This window comes from Stomoxys calcitrans, chromosome 3 (assembly GCF_963082655.1).
Source record: "Stomoxys calcitrans chromosome 3, idStoCalc2.1, whole genome shotgun sequence".
Lineage (NCBI taxonomy): Eukaryota > Metazoa > Arthropoda > Insecta > Diptera > Muscidae > Stomoxys > Stomoxys calcitrans.
In genome coordinates, this window is record NC_081554.1 from 2195621 (window position 1) to 2217609 (window position 21989).

Genomic DNA, 21989 nt, shown 5'->3' on the forward strand with positions numbered 1-21989 from the left:
TGGTATTGTAAATGGGCCAAATCGGTCCATGTTTTGATATAGCTGCCATATAAACCGATCTTGTGTCTTGACTTCTTGAGCCTCTAGAGCCTCTAGAGTGCGCAATTCCTATCCCATTGGGATGAAAGTTTGCACGGCGTGTTTTGTTATGATATCCAACAACTGTACCAAGATGGATCAAATCGGTCCATAAACTGATATAGCTGCCATATAAACCGATCTTGGGTCTTGACTTCTTGAGCCTCTAGAGTGCGCAATTTCTCTACGATTGGAATGAAATTTTGCATGTTATCCAACAACTGTTCTAAGTATGGTTCAAATCGGTTCATAACCTGATATAGCTGTCATATAAACAGATCTGGGGACTTGACTTCTTGAGCTTCTAGAGGGCGCAATTCCTATCCGATTTGGCTGAAATTTTGCAAGACGTATTGTATTCTTACTTTCAACAACTGTGTCAAATAAGGTTCAAATCGGTTCATAACCTGATATAGCTGCCATATAAACCGATCTGGGATCTTGACTTCTTGAGCCTCTAGAGGTCGCAATTATTATCCGATTTGCCTGAAATTTTGTACGACGGATTCTCGCATGTTCATCAACATACGTGTTTTTTATGGTCTGAATCGGTCTATAGCCCTATACAGCTTCCATATAAATCGATCTCTCTATTTTACTTCATGAGCCACCAAAGGGCGCAATTCTTATTTGAATTGGCTGACATTTTACACAGGTCTCCAACATATAATTTAATTGTGGTCCAAACCAGACCATATCTTGATATCGCTCTAATAGCAGAGCAAATATTTTCTTACATCCTTTTTTGCCTAAGAAGAGATGCCGGGAAAAGAACTCGATAAATGCGATCCATGGTGGAGGGTATATAAGATTCGGCCCGGCCGAACTTAGCACGTTTTTACTTGTTTCAAATGGTATAGTTCCTCACAAATGGCGCCAGCATTAGGAGAGGATAACCACCGCTGAAATTTTTTTCTGATAATCCCGCCAGGATTTAATCCCAGGCGTATCGTGTCATAGGCTAACCTCTGCGCTACGGTGGCCTCCATAAAAATAAAAATACTCTAGCAATTCATTTGCTATCCTTTTTTCCGGTTCAACAGTAGTACGAGTTTAATAATTTAGCAGATGTTTTAGTTGATACAGCAGATTTTGTTATTTGAAATAGCAGATGAGAATGTTTGCTGAAACCGCTGCCTTTTGTTTGCTAAAACAGCACTCATGTCTGCTTTTCCCTTATCAGCAGACAAAAACTGTTGTTTTAGCAATCATTTATACTATTTTGAATAACAAATTTCGTTGAGTGTGTGGGTAAATACGCACATTGTATGACATATATATAAATATGGAATCCTAAATCCAAACTTGAGTCTTTTTCCAAAATCAGTAGTGTTTACCCATGAATAAAAAAGTTGCGCGTGCAGAATTGGTGACAGGAATAGAAGGTGGTGAATCAGAAAGCGATTATAAGTCGTTGGGTATACTTATCTATTATACTAGCCCTCCTTTTGCTTGTAGCCGAAATCAAATACTCGATGTTAAGTAGTAGTACAGTGATAACACGGGTTAAGTTCGGGAGGCCCGTATAGTTTATTCCCTTTATAAAAGAAGTTCGTATTCGAACATTTTACTTATAAATAAATGTTTTAAGGATGGATATACGGACTTTAACGTATTATACGTATTTTCTCCAAACGCAGGTTATGTTTTTGCTGCTCAGTAAGACCACTTCGAGCCACTAGAAGTCTTAAAACTTTCCCGAATTGGCAATTTGGTATATACAGTGCGTACACGTAGAACCTCAAACAAGACCATATAGGCCCTATACAAAGTGATCGCCTGGTTTTACTTGTTGTGCTTTACGAACCTCTAAGAATATTTATTCAGTTGTGGTGAAATTTGTGTCAATAAAGATGATCAATAAATAAACATTTTATCCTAGGTATCGTGACAAACTGCGGTAGTTCTCCGAGCTCTGTTTTTTGAAGCAAATAAGCCAATCGAACTCTGGAATTTCTTAATATCAAATAAATGCACAGAAATTTATTATTTTTAAACGATGGTGTAATTTGAATTTATGACTATATGAAAGAAAATTCAATTAAGGCGGTTGCCCATAAACATTCCACAAGGGAACAGGTGTAAACTTCTCACAAATCAATGAGTGTTGTCCGATTCTAGTTTAAGCTCAATGAAAAGGTGCCTCCTTTTCATAGATGAATCCGAACGGAGTGCGACACCACTTTGAGAAGCTTTTACATGGCTGCCATACCAAATGGTACAGTAACTCACAAATGTTGCCAGCATTAGAAGAGGAAAACCACCGCTGATATTTATTTTTTCTTGGTTTCTGATATTCTTGCCAGGTAATCGAATTAATAAAGAAATTTATTGGAAATCGTTTATTATTTCAAAAAAAAAATTAACTGACTTAATTCATGTAAATAAATGTTATTTTTCCATAAATAAGCAATTTTTTACATCAGTCGATTAGTTAAGGATGAAAAATCAAATGTTTTGCATGAAAATATTTTGTCTTTTCATTACAAACAAAATTCTAATAATTTTTACAAATTGTACAACAAAGGATAACTATATATAACTGAATCTCACTACTCATATATTTTGGGTAGGCACTGTTTCAATGTAATTTTTTCAACCGTGATTGCCTTTTGTTTTACCGCGGCCATTGCTAACTCTTTGATAATGTGGCTTCAAGTCAAAGTCAATAAAATAACACTGTGCACAGATATTTCCTTCTTTTACGCCTCATACAGTCAAGGATATGGTCTGCAAAGACCATATTCCGATCGTATTATCTAATTGTATTCAATTAATTTATATACAGCTGTGTTCAAGAAAATATGAGTGCTATCAACCAAATTAACTTATATGTTTAGGGTATTTAGAAGGGTATGTAACAAGTACACAAATATAAGCTCATAATAAAAATTATATTCTTGATGTCATTGATTGCCTTGTTCAAAAAATAGGACTATGAATGATTTGTTATAAAATTAAAAAATATATATTTTAAATGCTGAATATACGAAGTGGTTATAAAGCTGTCTCAATTGTTTTGAATAAATTTTAAACAATAATTTCTATAATAGTAGGGCCTTGAATGCTCTGTTCCCAAGAAAGACCAGAATTAGCCCTTAACTACGAAAAGTAATCAAAATACTAAGAAATATATACGAATAAATTTAAGAAATAGTAGGACACTTTGATCAAATGATTTCAAATGCCTCATTATATAGAATAAAATGAAACACTGCAACTCATACGAAAAATATCAACGATTGATGACCATCGATTTTACGATATAGCAAAGGGAACAATACTGCTTCTTCAAAAAAGATTCACGGGGACTAAATCTGACTGAAATTGATCCAAACGCTTGTTGGAAAATAACTTATTCCCAAAGGGTTCAAGAATGGTACCAATGGTACCTTGGAATATCACTTAATTTGGATGATAGCATCCCTTTTTCCTTGAACACAGCTGACCAAGAAGTATACAGTTAGTTGCACGCTTTATGTTCGCTAAAGGGCTAATCGATTTAAGAAACATGGACGAACATACTGTAAATCGACGAAGGTATATGAAGTGGGGGCGGACTCAACCCCTTACCCTAATTTTCAGAAACGCGAGATCTCAGTGATGGGTGGTGCGATTTAAGCACCACCCGTCACTGACTGACCATGGGAATATGGGGCTTAAATAAAACGTATTTGAATGTAGAATACGAATCTGATATCAAAATAGTGTTTGGGGGGCCGCCGCTCACCAAAAACATCCCCCAAAGGGGACACATTTACGACCATAGCAATATGGGGCTCAAATGAAAGGTCTTTGGGAGAAAAGCACGAATTTGATATCAATATTCGGGAAAAGTGTCTATGGGGCCACCCCACCCCCACAACACCACCCAAATAGTAAGTATTTTCTGACTATTGCAATATGAGGCTCAAATAAGAGAGTTTTTCAAGTGGAATACGAATCCGATATATATTTTCAAGGCCAACTCACTGAGCGGTCGCCCATCCCACAAAACACCCCCAATCCGGTCATGTTTGCCGACTATGTAAATATGGGGCTCAAATTAAAGGTATGTGGGAGTAGACCACGTATCTGATATCAACATTAGGGGTCAACTGTCTAGCGGACTTCCCACCACCATAACAACCCCCAAACAGGACGTATTTGCTCACCAAGACAATTTGAGTCTTAAAGAGAGTGGAACCAAATATTCATAGTTTTTAGGGCCAATACCCCACACCGGACATATTTGCTGACTTTTGCAATAAGGAGTTAAAATGAGATTAGAAAACGAATTTGATATCCAATTTTGACAATGGCAATATGATATATAGATATATGCGGAGCTTAAATGAAAGGTCTACCCCCCAATACCTTTCATTTAAGCTCCGCAAGAATTGATACCCATTTTCGGGACCAATTTTCTGGGGGTCTACCCCTTTCCCAAAATACCCCACAAACATCAATTTTTTAGTGACCATCGCAATATGGGGTTCAAATAAAGGTATTTGGGAGTAGAATACGAATTTGATATCCAAATGTAGGACCATGTATTTAGGGCATCACGCCTTTCCCAAAACACCCCCAAAGGGAAAAAATTTTTGACAATGCCAATATGTGGCTCAAATGAAACGTATTTGAGATTAGAAAACGAATTTGATAACCTATTTTGGGGCCATGTGTTTGGGGGACACCTCATCCTGTAAACTCCTCTTAAGCCAATGGCAATATGGAGTTTAAAAAAATGGTATTTGATAGAAGAGCACGATGCTGATATTTTTTCACCACTAAATCAGACATTGTCGAAAATAAATATTCCAAGGAAACTTCTGTTCCATATAAAGTAAAAGAAGGGAGCGGGCCCGGGTCAGCTAGTTCAATATAAAATTAGAATTTCAATGTCAAAAATTATCAAAGGAATTAATTACTTTTTCAATGCCAAGTTTAATTTATCAAATTTATGTCAATATTTGTTCTGTGTGTAAAATTTATAATTTGTAATGTTATAGACTTTTATACATTATCCTAATCGTAGTAGAACACATTGGAACAATCAAAAATTATTCACTGTGTACATCACTCAATCTTATCTTTCATAATTTTATCTTGACTGTACTCTAACTATCCAAGTGAGCACTGGCAGGAAATACTCATAAAATGGACAACGAAATTACGACATAGAAACTAAAAAACACAATTTACAGATTTTTTTTTCACCTATCAGATAGTGTCCATTGATGGCCTTCTAAATCTCTCATGAATTCGTCGTTAACACCTATAGACACGCAATTGGTTGTACTTTGACTATTAAAGTACGCATTGGTATGTTCACACCTACATACAGCGGTCAAAAAAAGTATTCATCATTAGCAAAATTGATAATAAATTCACTTATTTTGGGTAATTGAAGAAAATTTAAAGTAAACAAATAATGCAGTTTTATGCAATAGTTTATTTTTCGTAATATGTTTTAAAATAAATTCAAAAAATAAATTTAATTAGCGCAAAAAATGCAATTTTATATAATAACACCAAAAACAGAACAAAAAAAGTATTCATCATTGATGTGCTATCATCAAAGTCAAATTCAAATATTATTTGGGAATCCCCCTTTTCTGTTTTATTTAGTAAAGGAGGCTTTGCCCTTGACAGCAAATATTTAATTTCATTTAAAATATAGTTTTTGTCAAAATGGGTCGTAAGCAAAACGAGGTTTCTGATGAGGTAAAAGTTTTGATAATAAAACACCACAGGAATGGTTTAACTCAAAAAACTATCAGTGAAATATTAAATAGACCACGATCTACTATACAATCCATCATCAGAAAGTGGACAGAAACGAAAACTGTTGACAATAAACCAAGATCTGGTCGACCAAAAGCACTTTCAGTTGGAGATGTGCGTTGGCTAGTGCGGCAAGTTCAGAAAACTCCGAAGACAAATGCGACCATTCTTCGTAAAAACACTATGGAATATTTAGGGAAGGAAGTTACTACACAAACAATTCGAAATACACTCAAAAGGCATAGTTACAGAGGAAGAACTGCACGTAAGAAGCCCTTTATAAATAAAATAAACCGAGTGAAAAGGCTAAACTTCGCAAAAATGTATGTAAAACAGCCCGAATCATTTTGGAAAACAGTCATTTTTGCAGACGAGAGCAAGTTTAATCTTTTTGGGTGCGATGGAAAGGTCATAGTGTACAGAAAACCAAATACAGAGCTTGAAGAACGAAACACAGTTGCTACTGTAAAACATGGTGGAGGTGGTTTAATGGTTTGGGGGTGTATGGCGGCTTCAGGAGTGGGAAATCTTGAAATTATTAATGGAGTAATGGATCATAAGTATTACATTGACATTTTAAAGAGGAATTTAAAAGATAGTGCTGTAAAACTTGGGCTTGGTAATAACTTTCAATATTATCAAGATAATGACCCCAAACATTCTGCTTTAAATACCAAGATGTGGATGCTGTATAACTGCCCCAAAGTCATTAAAACTCCTCCTCAAAGTCCCGACTTGAACCCAATTGAACATCTTTGGGAACATCTCGAACGCAAATTGAGAACGCGCAATTTTTCGAGCAAGGGTCAAATGCAACAGGTGATAATGGAGGAATGAACTAATATAGACCAAAATATAACCGCTAAATTAGTCCAATCGATGTCAAACCGTTTAAAAGAAGTTATAAGACGCGGTGGTCGAATAACAAAGTATTAATTTTTTTAAATTATGTTATTTATTTTTTTGTTTTTTTGCAATGATGAATACTTTTTTTGTTTAATTTTTTGTGTTCAGCTGTAAAATGGCCCTTTTTGTTCCAATAAATACTATTTTTTTCTTTAAAAACAATGAAATTGTGTACATATATATCACACAAGCACTACTGCATCATTAGTTTAATATGTTTTTATTCCAATTGTCTTTTGTAGACTTATTAAAAAAAAAACATTGAATGATGAATACTTTTTTTGACCGCTGTATGTTATTTGGGTAGTAGCCTGGAGTTACACAATGATTTGATTACAAAATTTGCATATTTATTTTGCAAATATGAGCAGTTGTTCGCTTTAAAAATGGATCTCCTATTGGATACATCTTGCTCACTTTGTATGTGGATTATCTTGGCAGTTGGCCCTATTTATTTTTGAAGACCACTTATTGAGTTCCATATTATACCGAACAAACTTATTTGTTCGCCCTTAATTGGGGGTTTTCTGAAGTAGAAAGGCCCCACCATACACTTTGTTCCAAATTTGGATATCAGCATCTTACACTACTATTAATTAAATTTCCCTTGGGTTTCACATTGTTTTAATCATGGCAGATGGTGGTTTTTTGAGTGGAGAGTTCCTCAAGTAGCTTGACCAAAAATTATTATATCAATTTGAGTTTTTGGACTCCAACGTATAAGAGTGTGATCAAAAATTCTCTTTAATCAACCCACCTGAACTGGATGCATGTTTAATGCTTTTCAGCTCAGCAATTTTGTCCATTTGAATTTTTGTTTTCCAAAATTTTTAGATATTTTGGCTCATTTTAGAGGTTTCCTTAATATTTTCATTTTGGTTTAAGTACAGTACACGTCCCGACCTATCCAAAAATGTATACTTTTGTATATGTAATATTTTATTAAATCCGACAAATTACTACCCACCAGAGCATGAGATAACAAACATTGGGGTGAGATAAAAAGAATGGAAATAAATGTGCAATTTTTAAACGGATAAGGAAATGATAGAGTTTTATCTCAGATAATGTTTCAAGGGAAATTATGTTAGGGTGGCGGAGGTTGCATAAATTATGTTTGAGTGGTGGAGGTTGCATAAACGCGTCGTTCTTATGGCCGGCATAAGAACGACGCGTTTTAAATGTTTTTGTATTCACCATTGAACAGCGTTTTATAGGAGAGCTAAATTAGAAAATGTATATACGTATGTATTGATATGATATGTATCATATCAAGAAAAAGTTTTATTTGTTTGCAACACTCTCACTAATTTAGCTGATAAATATGAATAAACTCAGTCAGATTGTCAAGAGAATTATAAACAAACAAATAAGGAAAGTCAAAAGTCTGGGGATGCCGACTATATAATGCCCTACACCTACCCTATAAGTGGTAATTGGGAGCTATATCTAATTCTGAACCGATTTTTGATAGAATTCAGTGGAGGTTATCAATCCGTACGGCTCTATATGTGCCAATAGGGCGATGTATATATGTATTTGGAAGCTAAATATAAATCTGATCCAATTTTAATAAAATTTTGCAAAAACGTCAACAGTCATAAGAGAATCATATGTGGTAATTTTCGTGATAATCGGTTAAAAAATTACCATATTATTGCAAACTATTCAAAGTTGGACGAACATATATATCGAAGCTATATCTAAATCCTAATCGATTTTGACCAAACTCCTTAGATATTATGGAAGTCATAAAATCAATGTGCCCAAATTTTGGGCATATTGGTCAGTATATGCGCCTTGCAGTGGCTTTGGAAGTGAAAATCCGGAGACACATATATGTGTATGGGAGCTATATCTAAATCTGATCCGGTTTCGATGAAATTCACCAGTCAAGTCGTATAACTTAAGGATCAATTGTCAAGTCGCTGCCTAACGTCAAAAACTTCAAAACCGACATGCGGACTGAACAGGACTATGCAATGCAAATTGCCCACTGACATTCCATTAAGGAAAAGGGGCAAACTTCTCACATATCAATGAGTGTTGTCCGATTCAAGTTTAAGCACAATGAAAGGAGGTCCCTTTTGATAGCCGAGTCCAAACGACGTGCAGCAGTGCGACACCTCTTGGAGGAGAAGTTTTTACATGGTATAGCACCTTACAAATGTCGCCAGCATTAGGAGGAGACAACCACCGCTGAAATTTTTCTGATGCTCTAGCCAGGATTTGAACTCAGGCATTTAGCGTCAAAGGGGGACATTCTAACCTCTGCGCTACGTGGGTACAATATGGGACTCAATAAAAGATAATTGGTAGTATATATCGAATTTACTATCACTCCTAAGAAACTCACCAAATGACCATATACTATTAGACCAGTCACAATATCACTCGACTCGTACGAATTGTAGAGGGAAGGATGTAGCAAACGCTTTCATGACATTTAAACAGTCCATAAAACATAAACTGTTTTCTTCAAAAATTTAAATATTTTGAAAGGTTTCGATGTCCACCAACTATGTGATGGAAATGAAAATCGCGTTGAAAATAGAAAAACAATAATTCAACTAAATACAACTTGTAGATCACTGATTGGTAATGTTGACTCAAGAAGAGATATTTGCTGTATTTTATTTTAGTACTTTATAGTGCAAATCACGATTTATCGTTACTCTTTAAACCATAGTATTTCCATATCTGTTCTGAATACATATACCACAGGACAACGCAGAAACTCTATATAATCATTCCCATGGTCACACAGAGTACGTGGAAATTAACTCTGGGTTTTTAAGTTATATTTAGAATATCGTTAACAATTTGTTCAGATTAACGAATGCAAAAGTCAAATGATATCGGTGAAACACGGCGATCTCTAAGGTGGCATTTTGGACCCCTTATTGTTTATTAATTATGTGAATGATCTTATTAATTTGGAAAATTATTTATATTCGCTGATGACATTTGTCTATTTACCCATGCAAGTCTGAACAGCCGTAAAGTGTTTTATGGAGCATGATGCTCTTCGTTCATTCATGAATATATGCGAGTAAATAAGCTCTTCCTTAACGAATCTAAAACTAAAGTCATGCGTTTTAGACCGCTTGGACGTTTCGACTCTCAATTCAGCTTGAATATTGGAGGAAAGGAAATTGAAGAAGTTAACACATTTAAATATCTAGGCTTACACTTGCAGTCAAATGTGGTGTTGGATGAACCTATTCGCCACGTGAAGTTAAATATATTACCGGCGATTGGCCTCTATACAAATTTAAAAACAAATTTGATCATCGATCAAAATTTGGAGTTTACCAAAGTTTAGTTCAAAGCCATCTCAACTATTTTGCTTTTTTATATGCCCACAAAACAATACAATCAATAATCACTGAAAGCTGTGGTAAATTTGGAAGTTACGCATTCCACGGTTATCTTATGCTGCGACATTACCCCGTCTGTTATGCCAATATATGGAATGTACAGATGACAAACTCTTCTAAATGTCTTCGAAATATTGACCACTATACAGTCGCATTTACACAGAACCAATCTAATTGTAATACCCGGAATATTTAGCAGAGAAGAGTTTCTTTACGACGTACTGAGACAACTAAACAACATATCGAGTTAAAGGAATTTCTAATAATGCATGTTGAAGAAATTTTGTGTTGACAGTACACATAGTACGCTTCTAATTAATTATTGCAAATTTTGCCAATGAACCTACCACTAAGAAATAGGGGCAAACTTCTCTCATATCAATAAGTACAGTCCGATTCAAGTTTTTGTACCGAGTCCGAACGGCGTGCTGCAGTGCGACATCTTTTTCGAGAGAAGTTTTACATGGCATAGTACCTCACAAATGTTGCCAGCATTAGGAAGGGAAAACCACCGCTGAAAATTTATTTTCTGATGGTCTCGCCAGGATTCGAAACCAAGCGTTCAGCATCATAGGCGGACATGCTAACCTCTGTGCTACGGTGGTCGCCTTCTTATTAATTATACTTCATTTAATTATAGTTAACTCTTTTTTAAATTCAAAATATTAAGTAAATTTTTGTCTTCTAGCCTCTCAAATGCCTTTTGGCGCTGTTTTATAACGAATTAATAAAAAAGGCTAAAAACTCCTATGGCCGTGGTACAACTTTACCGTGGTACAACGTGGCAAATTTCTCACATATCATTGATGCGCAATGAAAAGGGACCTTTTTAAAACTTTGAAATGATGCCTGAACTTAACCAAATATACCAAGCAAAGGCATCAAAAAGGTTTTACTTTGATAAAAACACTTCAATAAAAATTGTTTAAGGAGATAAGTTAAAAACCAAATGTATGGTTACAGTATATCCTGATATGACAATAATCAATTTCTTAGTGTAGTCGAACACTTCAATAAAAATTGTTTGAGGAGATAAGTTAAGAAACCAAATGTATGGTTACAGTGTATTCTGATATGACGATAATCTATTTTCTTAGTGTAGCCATCCCATTCAACACTGCTATAGGGTCGTCTAGCTAAGTAAAGTTGTTTAAAGCATTCAGTCGACACCGGGACGTTAAGCTGAACAATTTGCCGCTCGGACAAATGCGAATCACATACTTCGTTGGTAACATCCACAACAGAACTAAAAGGCGTGTGTACAACATTTTACAAATAAAACCGCGCAATTTTAGAGATATTCATAAAAAATAAAATAATGATTGGTACTCAACTGCGTTACCCTAAGAAAGACTGTTATCGTTTCTTTCTATCGCCCTATCGTAGGTAGGTGAATTAATGAATATTGATGTGGATCGTCAAGTGGCACACTGTATTTTCATTAAAATTTTTTTTGGATATATTGTATTGAAAAAAAAATCAACTATTTTAAACAAAATAATACTCTGGTTACGAATTGTAAGGATCCATTTTCAATTAGATCAGAATTCCATGTTCTGTTGTACAAAGTTATAAATTAGCCGGTTCAATTAAATGTTTGGAAAAAGAACTTCAAATTCAACAAATAAAAGTTAATACAAAAAAACTGAAATTGAAATTCTAGAAATATCGAAAAGTCAACGAGCAAAACTTCAATTCGTGGAATGAGAGTTGTTAACCCCGATCTTAGAGTTCTCTTAAAACGATTACTTCCTATTTCAATAAAATATGTTTAAAAATGTGTCTACTAAGTGCTAAAAGTATCCAGTCATGAGATCGGTCTACATATGTAGTAAGTGCATCCAAATTTTGACGAATCAAGATCGTATTTGTAGAGAGGTGTAAATTAGGCACACAGTTCCAAATGTATTCAATATGTATTGTGTTAAAAGAATTGGTCTTGATATAACTCTTCAAAATTTGTCATAATGTTGACTGGCGCTAAGTATTATGTGACAGATTTCATAGTTTTTGTTTAGGGAAACAAACCGACATTAGCATATCTCTATACTTTTTATAAGCCCGTTTGATGATGTTATCAAATAATTAACATTGTACATGGGAAGAATTCAAATCAGTTAATAACATACCAATTTAAAATAATACAACAAATAGTAAAGCGATAAGGCAATTAGTTTATTGACATAACTTGAATCATTGCGACTTCAAAGAGCGTGCTTTACTAGCTACGCAATCTAATGAATATGAAAATACAGATTTTAAGAAATATTTTATGTACATATGTATATCATAAACACATAAAGGCAAATATATAAGATTGGGCAGAGCATGATAATACCCTTCACCACCACTGTGGTACAGGGTATTATAATTTGTGCATTTGTTTGCAACGTTAAAAACGAGAAGAGCTTCATGGACCCATTGATAAGTATACCCACCGGCATAAAATCACTTTCATGTACCTATGTCCGTCTGTCTGTTTGTCCATGTATTCTTGTGATCAAGTTACAGTTGGCATTTTTTGTCCGATTATCAGAAAATTGTGCTCAAGTCACATTTTTGGTTGAAGGACCAACGCTATTGATTTTGATCAAAATTGGTCCAGATTTATATATAGCTCCCATACATATCTATCATCCGATACGGTCTTTTTAAGCTGTAGAAGCCACAATTTTAGCCCGATCTTTGCAAAATTTGTCATGAGGTGTTTTATACAATTGAACCCTACGATCTGCAACCGGACAATAGGTTGCAGATCGTAGGGTTCTATGTTTCTTTTACAACTAGAAAAACAAACCAGTTTTGAAAGGCAAAAGTCGGGGGGTGCCGACTGTATAATACCCTACACCTACCCTATGAGTACAAAGTGGGAGCTTCATCTAATTCTTAACCAATTTTAATGGACCTATTAAACATGAGTTAGTAAACAATCCGTATCAAATTTCGAACAAATATGTTCAAACTGTAATAACTACGGTTGACAAATGACAACTTTATTGCAAATTACTCAAAATCTGACGAACATATATATGGGAGCTATATGTAAATTTGAATCGATTTTGACCAAACTCTATAGATATTGTAGTAATCGTCGATACCCTGATTTTCAGAAACGCCAGATCTCGGAGATGGGTGGTGCGATTTAAGCGAAATTTTGTGTGCTCTCATATAGTACCCTAAAAATAAAACTTTTGTATCTTAATTTGGGATGGGCTACCTACCAAACATATATTTAGACCAATCACAACAATATGGGACTCAAATAAAAGGTATTTAGGATAACATAACGTATCTGATATCCAATTGTCAGACCAAGTGTTAGAGGGACCACCCCAACCCCCAAAACACCCCTAAATCGAACATATTTACCGACCATGGCAATATGGGATTTAAATGAAAGGTATTTGCAAGTAGAATACGAATCTAATATCCGAAAGTGGGTGGTGTTGTGGGGGTGGCGTGGCCCCATAGACACTTTTCCAGAATACTGATATCAGATTCGTACTTTACTCCCAAAGACCTTTCAATTGAGCCCCATATTGTTATGGTCGTAAATTTGTCCCCTTTGGAGAGAGGCGGCCCCCCAAACACTTGGTCCTATATTTGGATATCAGATCATATTATATATATTATATTCTACATTCAAATAACTTTTATTTAAGCCCCATCCCATGGCCAGTAAATAAGTCCTGTTTGGGGATGTTTTGGGAAGGGTGGACCCCCAGAAACGTGGCTCCACTTTCGGATATTAGATTCGTATTCTACTTGCAAATATCTTTCATTTGAGTTGTGTTGTGAGGAAATATTTGCTTACTATTGCAATATGAGGCTCAAATAAGAGGGTTTTTAGAGTAGAACACGAATCCGATATATATTTTCAAGGCCAGCTCACTGAGTGGCCGCCCATCCCCCAAAACCACCCCCCAAGCCGGTCATGTTTGCCGGCTATGAAATTTGGGGCTCAAATGAAATGTATTTGGGAGTAGACCACGTATCTGATATCAACGTTAGGGACCAACTATCTAGGGGACGTCTCACTACCATAACAACCCCCAAATAGGACGTATTTGCTCACCAAGACAATTTGGGTCTTAAAGAGAGTGGAACTAAATATTTATAGTTTTTAGGGCCAATACCCCAAACCGGACATATTTGCAGACTTTTGTAATAAGGAGTTTAAATGAGATAAGAAAACGAATTTGATATCCAAATTTGAGGCTAATGGGCTAATAGGTAATGGTAAATATAGGGTTCGAATCAGATATCATGAGAATATCGGGCTGAAATAAAGTATTTTAAAAATGGCGTACACCTTACATGCAAACGCAAATTCGTAGACCAATAAATATATTGGATTCAGCTAAAGGCACTTATATTGTTACACGTTGGTCAAGCGATATACTATTTTCGTAGCATGGTATTTCACTAAGAGCTCTTTAATTGTCAAAAATAAATATTCCAAGGAAACTTTGGTTCCATATACTGTAAAAGAAGGCACAGCGTAGCGGGCCGGGGTCGGCTAGTGCTATTATAAAGTAAAACACATGTTAAAAATAGGGTTCTTTGTTTTTCTTTTGCAGCCAGGCAATATCCGATTGTCTGAATTATTTCAAGACCGAATGAATTAGCGCAAAACGTATGAGGTTTTTTATTTGAGGCTCCAATACGTGTAAGAATCGGTCCAGATTTAGATATAGTTCCCATAAATCTATATTTCATCCGATATGGCCTTTGAAGGCTGTAGAAGCCACAATTTAGCGTGAGATGTTTTATTTTAAATCCCAGTATGCGCACAAAATTTCGACCCTGTCCGACTTTTGCCTTTCCTTACTTTGCCTTTTATACAGGCAGAAACTGAAAGAGAGCAGTTGAAGTCATTACAGAAGTCTATTTAAAAACTATTATAAGAGTTTGGACCTGGTTTTCAAGGCACAGAATCGGGAGATCGGCTTATAGGACTGATTTTATTAGGTTGTTTAGCTATTCGGACCTTTTATGGCGAGATGGTGGGAACTCAAAGTGGAAAGTTTCGATCTTCTGCGCTTACTCTACAACCTCTGACATCCAGTTTTGAGATGTCTTCACACTTGGTCACATCGGAGTTTTGGTCCTTTTGAGTGCTCTAATATGGTCGCCATCAAAAGACTTCTTTGCTGAGGCTTCATCAATCCATACTGACAACATGACCTAACCAATGCAACAGTTATATTTTTACTATGCAGCTCGTACATACATACATTTACATACAGCTCGTGGTTCATACGTTCCATTAACTCATATTAGTCCATATTTTTACGAAGGCTTTTTCCAAATACCACCTCATCTGCTTTCGCAAGTTTCCATAATTCGAAGAAATACAACAGCAGCTGTATGTCTTCGATGCAGCTGCTCAAAAACACAAAGTGGTGGTTTAAACTATAGCATGTCTGTTGGAAGTCATAACAGAGAATCATGGTCCGCTTCATATGGCTTAATAACCAAATTAAAGTAAAAATAACTTTCGATTTTTAAACCTCTACCAAACGAAGCTCGTTGACATAGGAAGGTAAATGCATATAAGGTCTTATCCAGCTCCGGCAAATTTTCTTTCATGTCTCTGAGTACTTTAAAGTTCCAAGATTCTGAGAGCCTATGTCTATGCCATTTTGGAGTGCTCAAATCAATATTGATTGATTTCCAACACACATTTTTAAATATAATCTACTTCGGCGCATATCTTAATTTATTTGTTAAGAAGAAGAAGATAGCCCGCATTGAGTTTCACGCTTATGAACAACAACTAAAAGCGCCCGATATGACTGCAGGGTTTAACAAAAGTTAAAAACACATTGAGTTTCACGCTTATGAACAACAACTAAAAGCGCAATGGAACACATATAACAAGTTCTTTGAATGAATTTTTCAAATATATTCAAGTTCAATATCAAGTAAAGGACCCATATGGACCATACTTGTCCTGGCTGTTAGAAATCAAAGAAAATTCCACCTTCATAATTTCAGGCAAATTGGATAAGAATTGAATATTTGCGACCTCTAGAGGCTCAAGAAATCAAATCGCGAGATTGGCTTATTTGGGGACTTTATTAAGTTATAGACGGATTTTGTTCATACTTGGCGTGGTTATTGATATTCATAGTAAAACATTACGTGCAATCAAATCGGGCGGTACTTGCGCCTTATGGAGGATCAAGAAGTTAAAGCTAAAGATCGGTTTATGTGGCAACTATATTCAATTATGAGGCGATTTAAACCATACTTGACACAGTTGTCGGGAGTCATAATGGAATACCACTTTCATAATTTCAGTCCAATCGGATAAGAAGTCCGTCTCAAGAGGATCAAGAAGTCAAATGGGGGGATCGGTTTATATGGGATATCTACTAGATTAAAGACCGACTTAACAATATTAACCATGGATGTTGGAAACAATATAGCATGACACATGTGCAAAATGTCTGTCAAATCGGTTAACAATTGCGGCGCTAGGGGCTCAAGATATTAAATCGGAAGAACGTTTTTTATGGGAGCTATATCAGTTTATAGTCCGATTGTTGGCATTTTAGCACGGTTGTTGAAAGTTGTACCAGTACCCTACATGCAAAATTTCAGTTCAAACTATGATAAATACAGATTCTAGGACTTCAAGAAGCCTTGTCGGAGGACTACTTTATTTGGGAGCTTTATTCAAGTTGGAACCGATATGACCCATTTGCAATGCCCCAATGACCTACATCAAAAAGAAGTTCTTGTGCGTGCGGCTAGCTTTACGATATCGTCAGCTGTTGTGGTTTCCACAGACATACATATTTTGCCATGAAGATTCCATCAAGCTATAGGGGATGCTTCTCTCACATCATAGAGGGCAGTTCTATTCATGTTTGAGCTAAATGATATGGGACCTCCTTTTTATGCCGCTTAGCGTTGCCATTTTTTAGAGAAGTTTGAACATGGCTGGATACCTTAAATATGTCGCCAGCATTTCTAAGGGGATAACCACCGCTGAACACTTTTTATGATGTTCACGCCGGGATTTGAACCCAGGCGTTCGGCTTTATAGATGGTTGGCCTCCAATATATATACTGCCTTGGATCAATATTTCGAGGTGCTACAAACGGAATGTCTAAATAAGTATACCCCTCATCCTATGGCTGTGGGTACGATGTTGAGCTGAGACATTGCACATACTCTTTTTTTATGCGCTCTACCATAGAATGGGGGCATACAAATTTCGTCATTCCATTTGTAACTCAACGAAGTACAGATCAGCCCCTAGAACCATCTATTTTTGCATGATTTGGCAGAAATTTTTACCAGAACTCATGGTGATGAGTTCCCAAGATTTATGCCGGCCTAAATTAGCACATTTTACTAGTAAACGGCAGTAGCAAGATTTCAACAGGCAGATGGACAGATATGATTAAATTGTCTTAGATTTTTACGACGACCAAGAATATACATATATACTTTATAGGGCCGAATATGAATATGTCGATTGGTTGCAAACGGAATGGCAAAAAGAATATATCCCCTTGGATATATTCTTCTTCTTGGACCTCATCGCACCATAATTTGATGTAGCTGTTATGGCTTATAGTTCGAGGAGTTGTCAATGCGAGCATATATGGATATAGTTTATAATTTTTCATTTTAAATGGAAATAAAAATTAACTTATCGCGCTGATTTTATTTTAAATTTTTCTTTCAGTTTCTCTGTGACAAATGCCCGAGGATACCAACGTAAATTGACAAAATACAATCAAAGCTATATCTGCAATTATACCAAAAATTCTTTGGTATATCGCAACATCGGCCAGGAATTGGAGAGAGCTGCAGCTGAATATAGTTCCACAGAAGCTATTGTCTCCTGCCATGAAGCTGAACGATACACGTTCAAAAGCCTCCTAGATGAGGTCGATCGTGTTGCTGCAGGCCTATTAAGGCTAGGCTTAAAGAAAGGCGACCATGTTGGCTTGTGGGGGCCCAATAATGTGCATTGGTATTTAACATTAATGGGAGCTAGTCGAGCTGGCCTCATATCAGTTGGCATTAACCCTGCATTTCAAGCTCCCGAACTCGAATATTGCCTGAAAAAGGTCAATGTAAAGGCGCTTGTGTCACCGCTAACCCATAAATCTCAAAATTTCTATGATATTGTCCATTCCATATGCCCGGAGTTGGGGTCAAGTGAGAAGGGTCACATAAAGAGTACAAACTTGCCTCACCTCAAGTCACTTATCATCGATACTGATGCACCACTGAATGGGGCATTGACATTCAACGACTTGCTGGAAATGGGAAGCCATCCGAGCAAGGAAGGTATTACCAAGTTACAGTCATATATCACTCCAGACTCACCGTGCAATGTTCAATTTACTTCGGGCACTACGGGACAACCGAAAGCGGCTGTTTTGTCCCACTTCAATTTCGTCAACAATGGCATTCATATCGGCAATCGTAATAAACTGAACGGAGAAAGAATTTGTGTTCAGGTCCCTCTCTTCCATGCTTTTGGTGCCGTTGTTACCATAATGCCGGCGCTGTCTCATGGCGCAACAATGGTTCTTCCTGCTGCGGGTTTCAGTCCTGCAGACTCTTTGAAATCAGTTGCGACTGAGAAGTGCACCATCATCCATGGAACACCCACAATGCACGTCGACGTTATTCGAAAGCAAAAAGAAATGAATCTTCCACTCGAAACACTCCACATGGCAGTGACCGGTGGAGCCACCTGTTCACCGCAACTGTTTCTAGACATTCAAAACTACTTGGGAGTGAAAGAAATTCGCACCATTTATGGTTTGACTGAAACTTCGGCGAGTGTCTTTCAGTCTCGTCCAGGCGATTCCATGGATCAAGTTTTGAATACAGTGGGGCATGTTCAAGACGATATCGAAGTTAAAGTTATAGATTCGGAAGGAAACACTGTGCCATTTGGTCAGGCCGGTGAATTGTGCGTTAGGGGATATCTCACCATGCTGGGCTATCACAACGATGAGCAAAAAACTAAAGAGATGATAGGTGCAGATAAATGGCTGCACACAGGGTAAGTCAAACTGGCTTTCTTCAAAGCTCTGTACTAAATTCCTGGTAATCTCTTCCAACAGAGATCAATTTGTTTTACAACCCGATGGATACGGACGCATTGTAGGTCGTTTCAAGGAAATGCTAATCAGAGGTGGCGAGAACATTTTCCCCAGAGAAATCGAAGACTTTCTGAACACCCATGAAAATATTATAGAAACACATGTGAGTACTGTCATTATAAAGTCAGCAACCCTATTCTTCAGATTTTAAATTTCATTCTCTCCCAACAGGTTATCGGAGTTCCTGATGAAAGAATGGGCGAAGAGATTTGTGCCTTTGTGCGCTTACACGACGACACTCAGCCAATGAATCGGGATGTTCTCAAACAATTCTGCAAAGGCAAACTGTCCCACTTTAAAGTTCCTCGATATGTGGTATCCGTGCAAGAGTTTCCCAAAACAACATCGGGGAAAATACAAAAATTCAAATTACTTGAACATTTTAAATCTAACTGTTTACGTCAAAGCCGTAAATATGATCCCAATTGGGAATCTAAAAATCCCCAAATTTTTCTCACTTAGATTATAGTGTAAATACGTCTTTAGTTGCAAGAAAGTATCTGATTACTTTCTTGCCTTTCTTTTGTTCGCCTGAGATAAGGATGGTGGAACCTCCGTGGTTAAAAAAAAAAAAAAAAAATAACTCTTTGCAATTTGAAGTCTGAACAAAGAATGATTTTTATTTTCATTTTAAATCTTAAAGAAAACTAAGTTACAATATAATAAATGATGATTAAAGTAAAAGCTAGATTTCTTGGAATTATACAATAAAAGTTACAAAACAATTTCTTATTAATTAGTTGGTGTTCTTATTGCTAACAATGATATTGGTTATATGAGACAAATATATTTATTGGTTATTCAGCGTTAATTATGACCTAAATCAATAGGTTAACGTTCTCGGTGGTTTTGGTGGAGATAATAAGGTGGGTGTCGTAACTGGTTTTGGTGGAGACAATAAGGTGGGTGTCGTAACTCCTCCCCCCTTAAGATAGAGCGACGGCCACAATGAAGATGTTGTGGTCGGAGTGATAGGCTGTGGAGGTGGAAAGTGGTGTTTGTACGTATTTTTTCGTTTAATGACAATGATGAGTATGGTAATGACTACTATTGTGCATACTAATGTTGTTGTTGTTGTGACTGAGTGAACTGTTGTAGTGGTTATTTCCAGGTTGCTAATTCTGTTGTTGGTTAGAAAGTTGAAATCCTCGAGTTTTTGAAGACTAAGTATTTCGATTGTGGAGTTTACGGAAATGTTGCTGTTTGGTAACGGGGGTATGTGGAGTTGATCCCAATATGCATCGGTATCATCGTGGTATGTTATACCATTTATTGAGACGTCACAGTTCTGGAAACGCACAAGGGCTGTGTCTTTTACTGTGAGAGTTTTGATACTGCAAGTAGAATTTATTAGTGTCTCTGGTGAGTGTATAAAAAGTATTAGGTTTTGTTCCACTTGTGTGATCGATTCCCTTTTTCCAACGTCACTAATTGGGCAATTTGCTTCTTTATTGTTTATTAAGTTTCCAATACATAACGAGTATTTGGTTTCTTCTTGTCGGATCGGTATACCGCAATAATATGTTCCTTCGATCGATGGGCAAAGTGTTTTGTGATGGTGTGTGGAATTTTCATTAAACAATATATATGGTTCTGTTATTATTAACTTAGTTATGTTTATTGGTAAAGGAATTATGTGGTATAGAAAATAGTCTTCTTCAGAGACATTCGGTACAAGAATATTAAAAATGATATTTGTTTCATTGTAGTAGGCTTGCATGCCTAGCATTTCATAAATATTTTCGATAGATCTGACTTCAATATTTTTTTGTTTTAATTTGACTTCTATGTTTTCGAGTTCTTCCGGGCTGAGGAGGAATCTTGAAATTATATTTAGTTTTGACAGAACTACTGCCTGACATTGTGTAAGTCTCTTATTAGGGATGTCTCAGTCCGTTTGTCTGAGTAGTGAAGTATGAGGTTATTCTTTATGTCATCCCAAATGAGTGGAGTTCCGTACATATTGAGGACCTCATTGGCCTGTCCCTCAATTTTGTTTCGTATGGCCCTTAGTAAAATCTGGCCATACGGAGTGTTGTCCGTGCCACGTATATATAATAGGATCTCCTCAACGTTATTGAGGAATTCGTACAGGAGTTTTTGGTTTCCGTCGAATTTAGGCAAATCCTTAATCGCGTCGGGGATTCTCAGTGAGTTGAAAATCTCGACCTGATTGGTTGCCGGGCCTTGAGTTGGTTGCGTCGATTGATTCATTTGATCTAAAATGGAACACGAGCTACCTTCAAAAGTGGTCAAATCACCTCCGTCAATAGTACTGTTAGAATTTGTGAGGGTCTGGTTACTTTTGTCAATACCTTCGTCCGGATCCTCTGCGAGGGATTCACTGTCTCTTCCGGCGATGGAGGTTAGGCTAGTAAATTTTCTCAATTTATAAGGGATAAATCGAAGTTTCTGTTTCTGATTCTTTTTGTCGGGCATAAGTACCGATATTTCTTGATTTCACAATTTGTTCGCTTATATATATTCGAGAGAGAGGGGAAAAAAAACTTATATTTTGTCTATCTCTTCTTCTGTCTAATAGAAGAAATTTGTGGACTATTGAGTAGTGGGTGCCACTATACAGATATTCCTTCTGTACTCCTGTCGAATAAGCCAATGATGATCATTCAAGGTCTATGACAAGGATCGACTTTCACTTCTCGGTCTGACCACACAAATTCTTCTTTTTCTTTTTTTTTTTTTTTTTTTTGTTTT

The 21989-nt window shown here is 36.4% G+C and overlaps 1 protein-coding gene across 1 annotated transcript; it reads left to right on the forward strand.

Annotated features, from left to right (window-relative positions):
* Positions 1-11300: 11300 nt before the first annotated feature.
* Positions 11301-19736, forward strand: LOC106081262 (medium-chain acyl-CoA ligase ACSF2, mitochondrial). Its single transcript, XM_013243105.2, has 4 exons — positions 11301-11516; positions 17837-19174; positions 19236-19377; positions 19446-19736. Exons 1-4 carry the CDS (start codon positions 11449-11451, stop codon positions 19734-19736), a joined length of 1839 nt encoding a protein of 612 aa, XP_013098559.2. The 5' UTR covers positions 11301-11448.
* The last annotated feature ends 2253 nt before the right edge of the window (positions 19737-21989 follow it).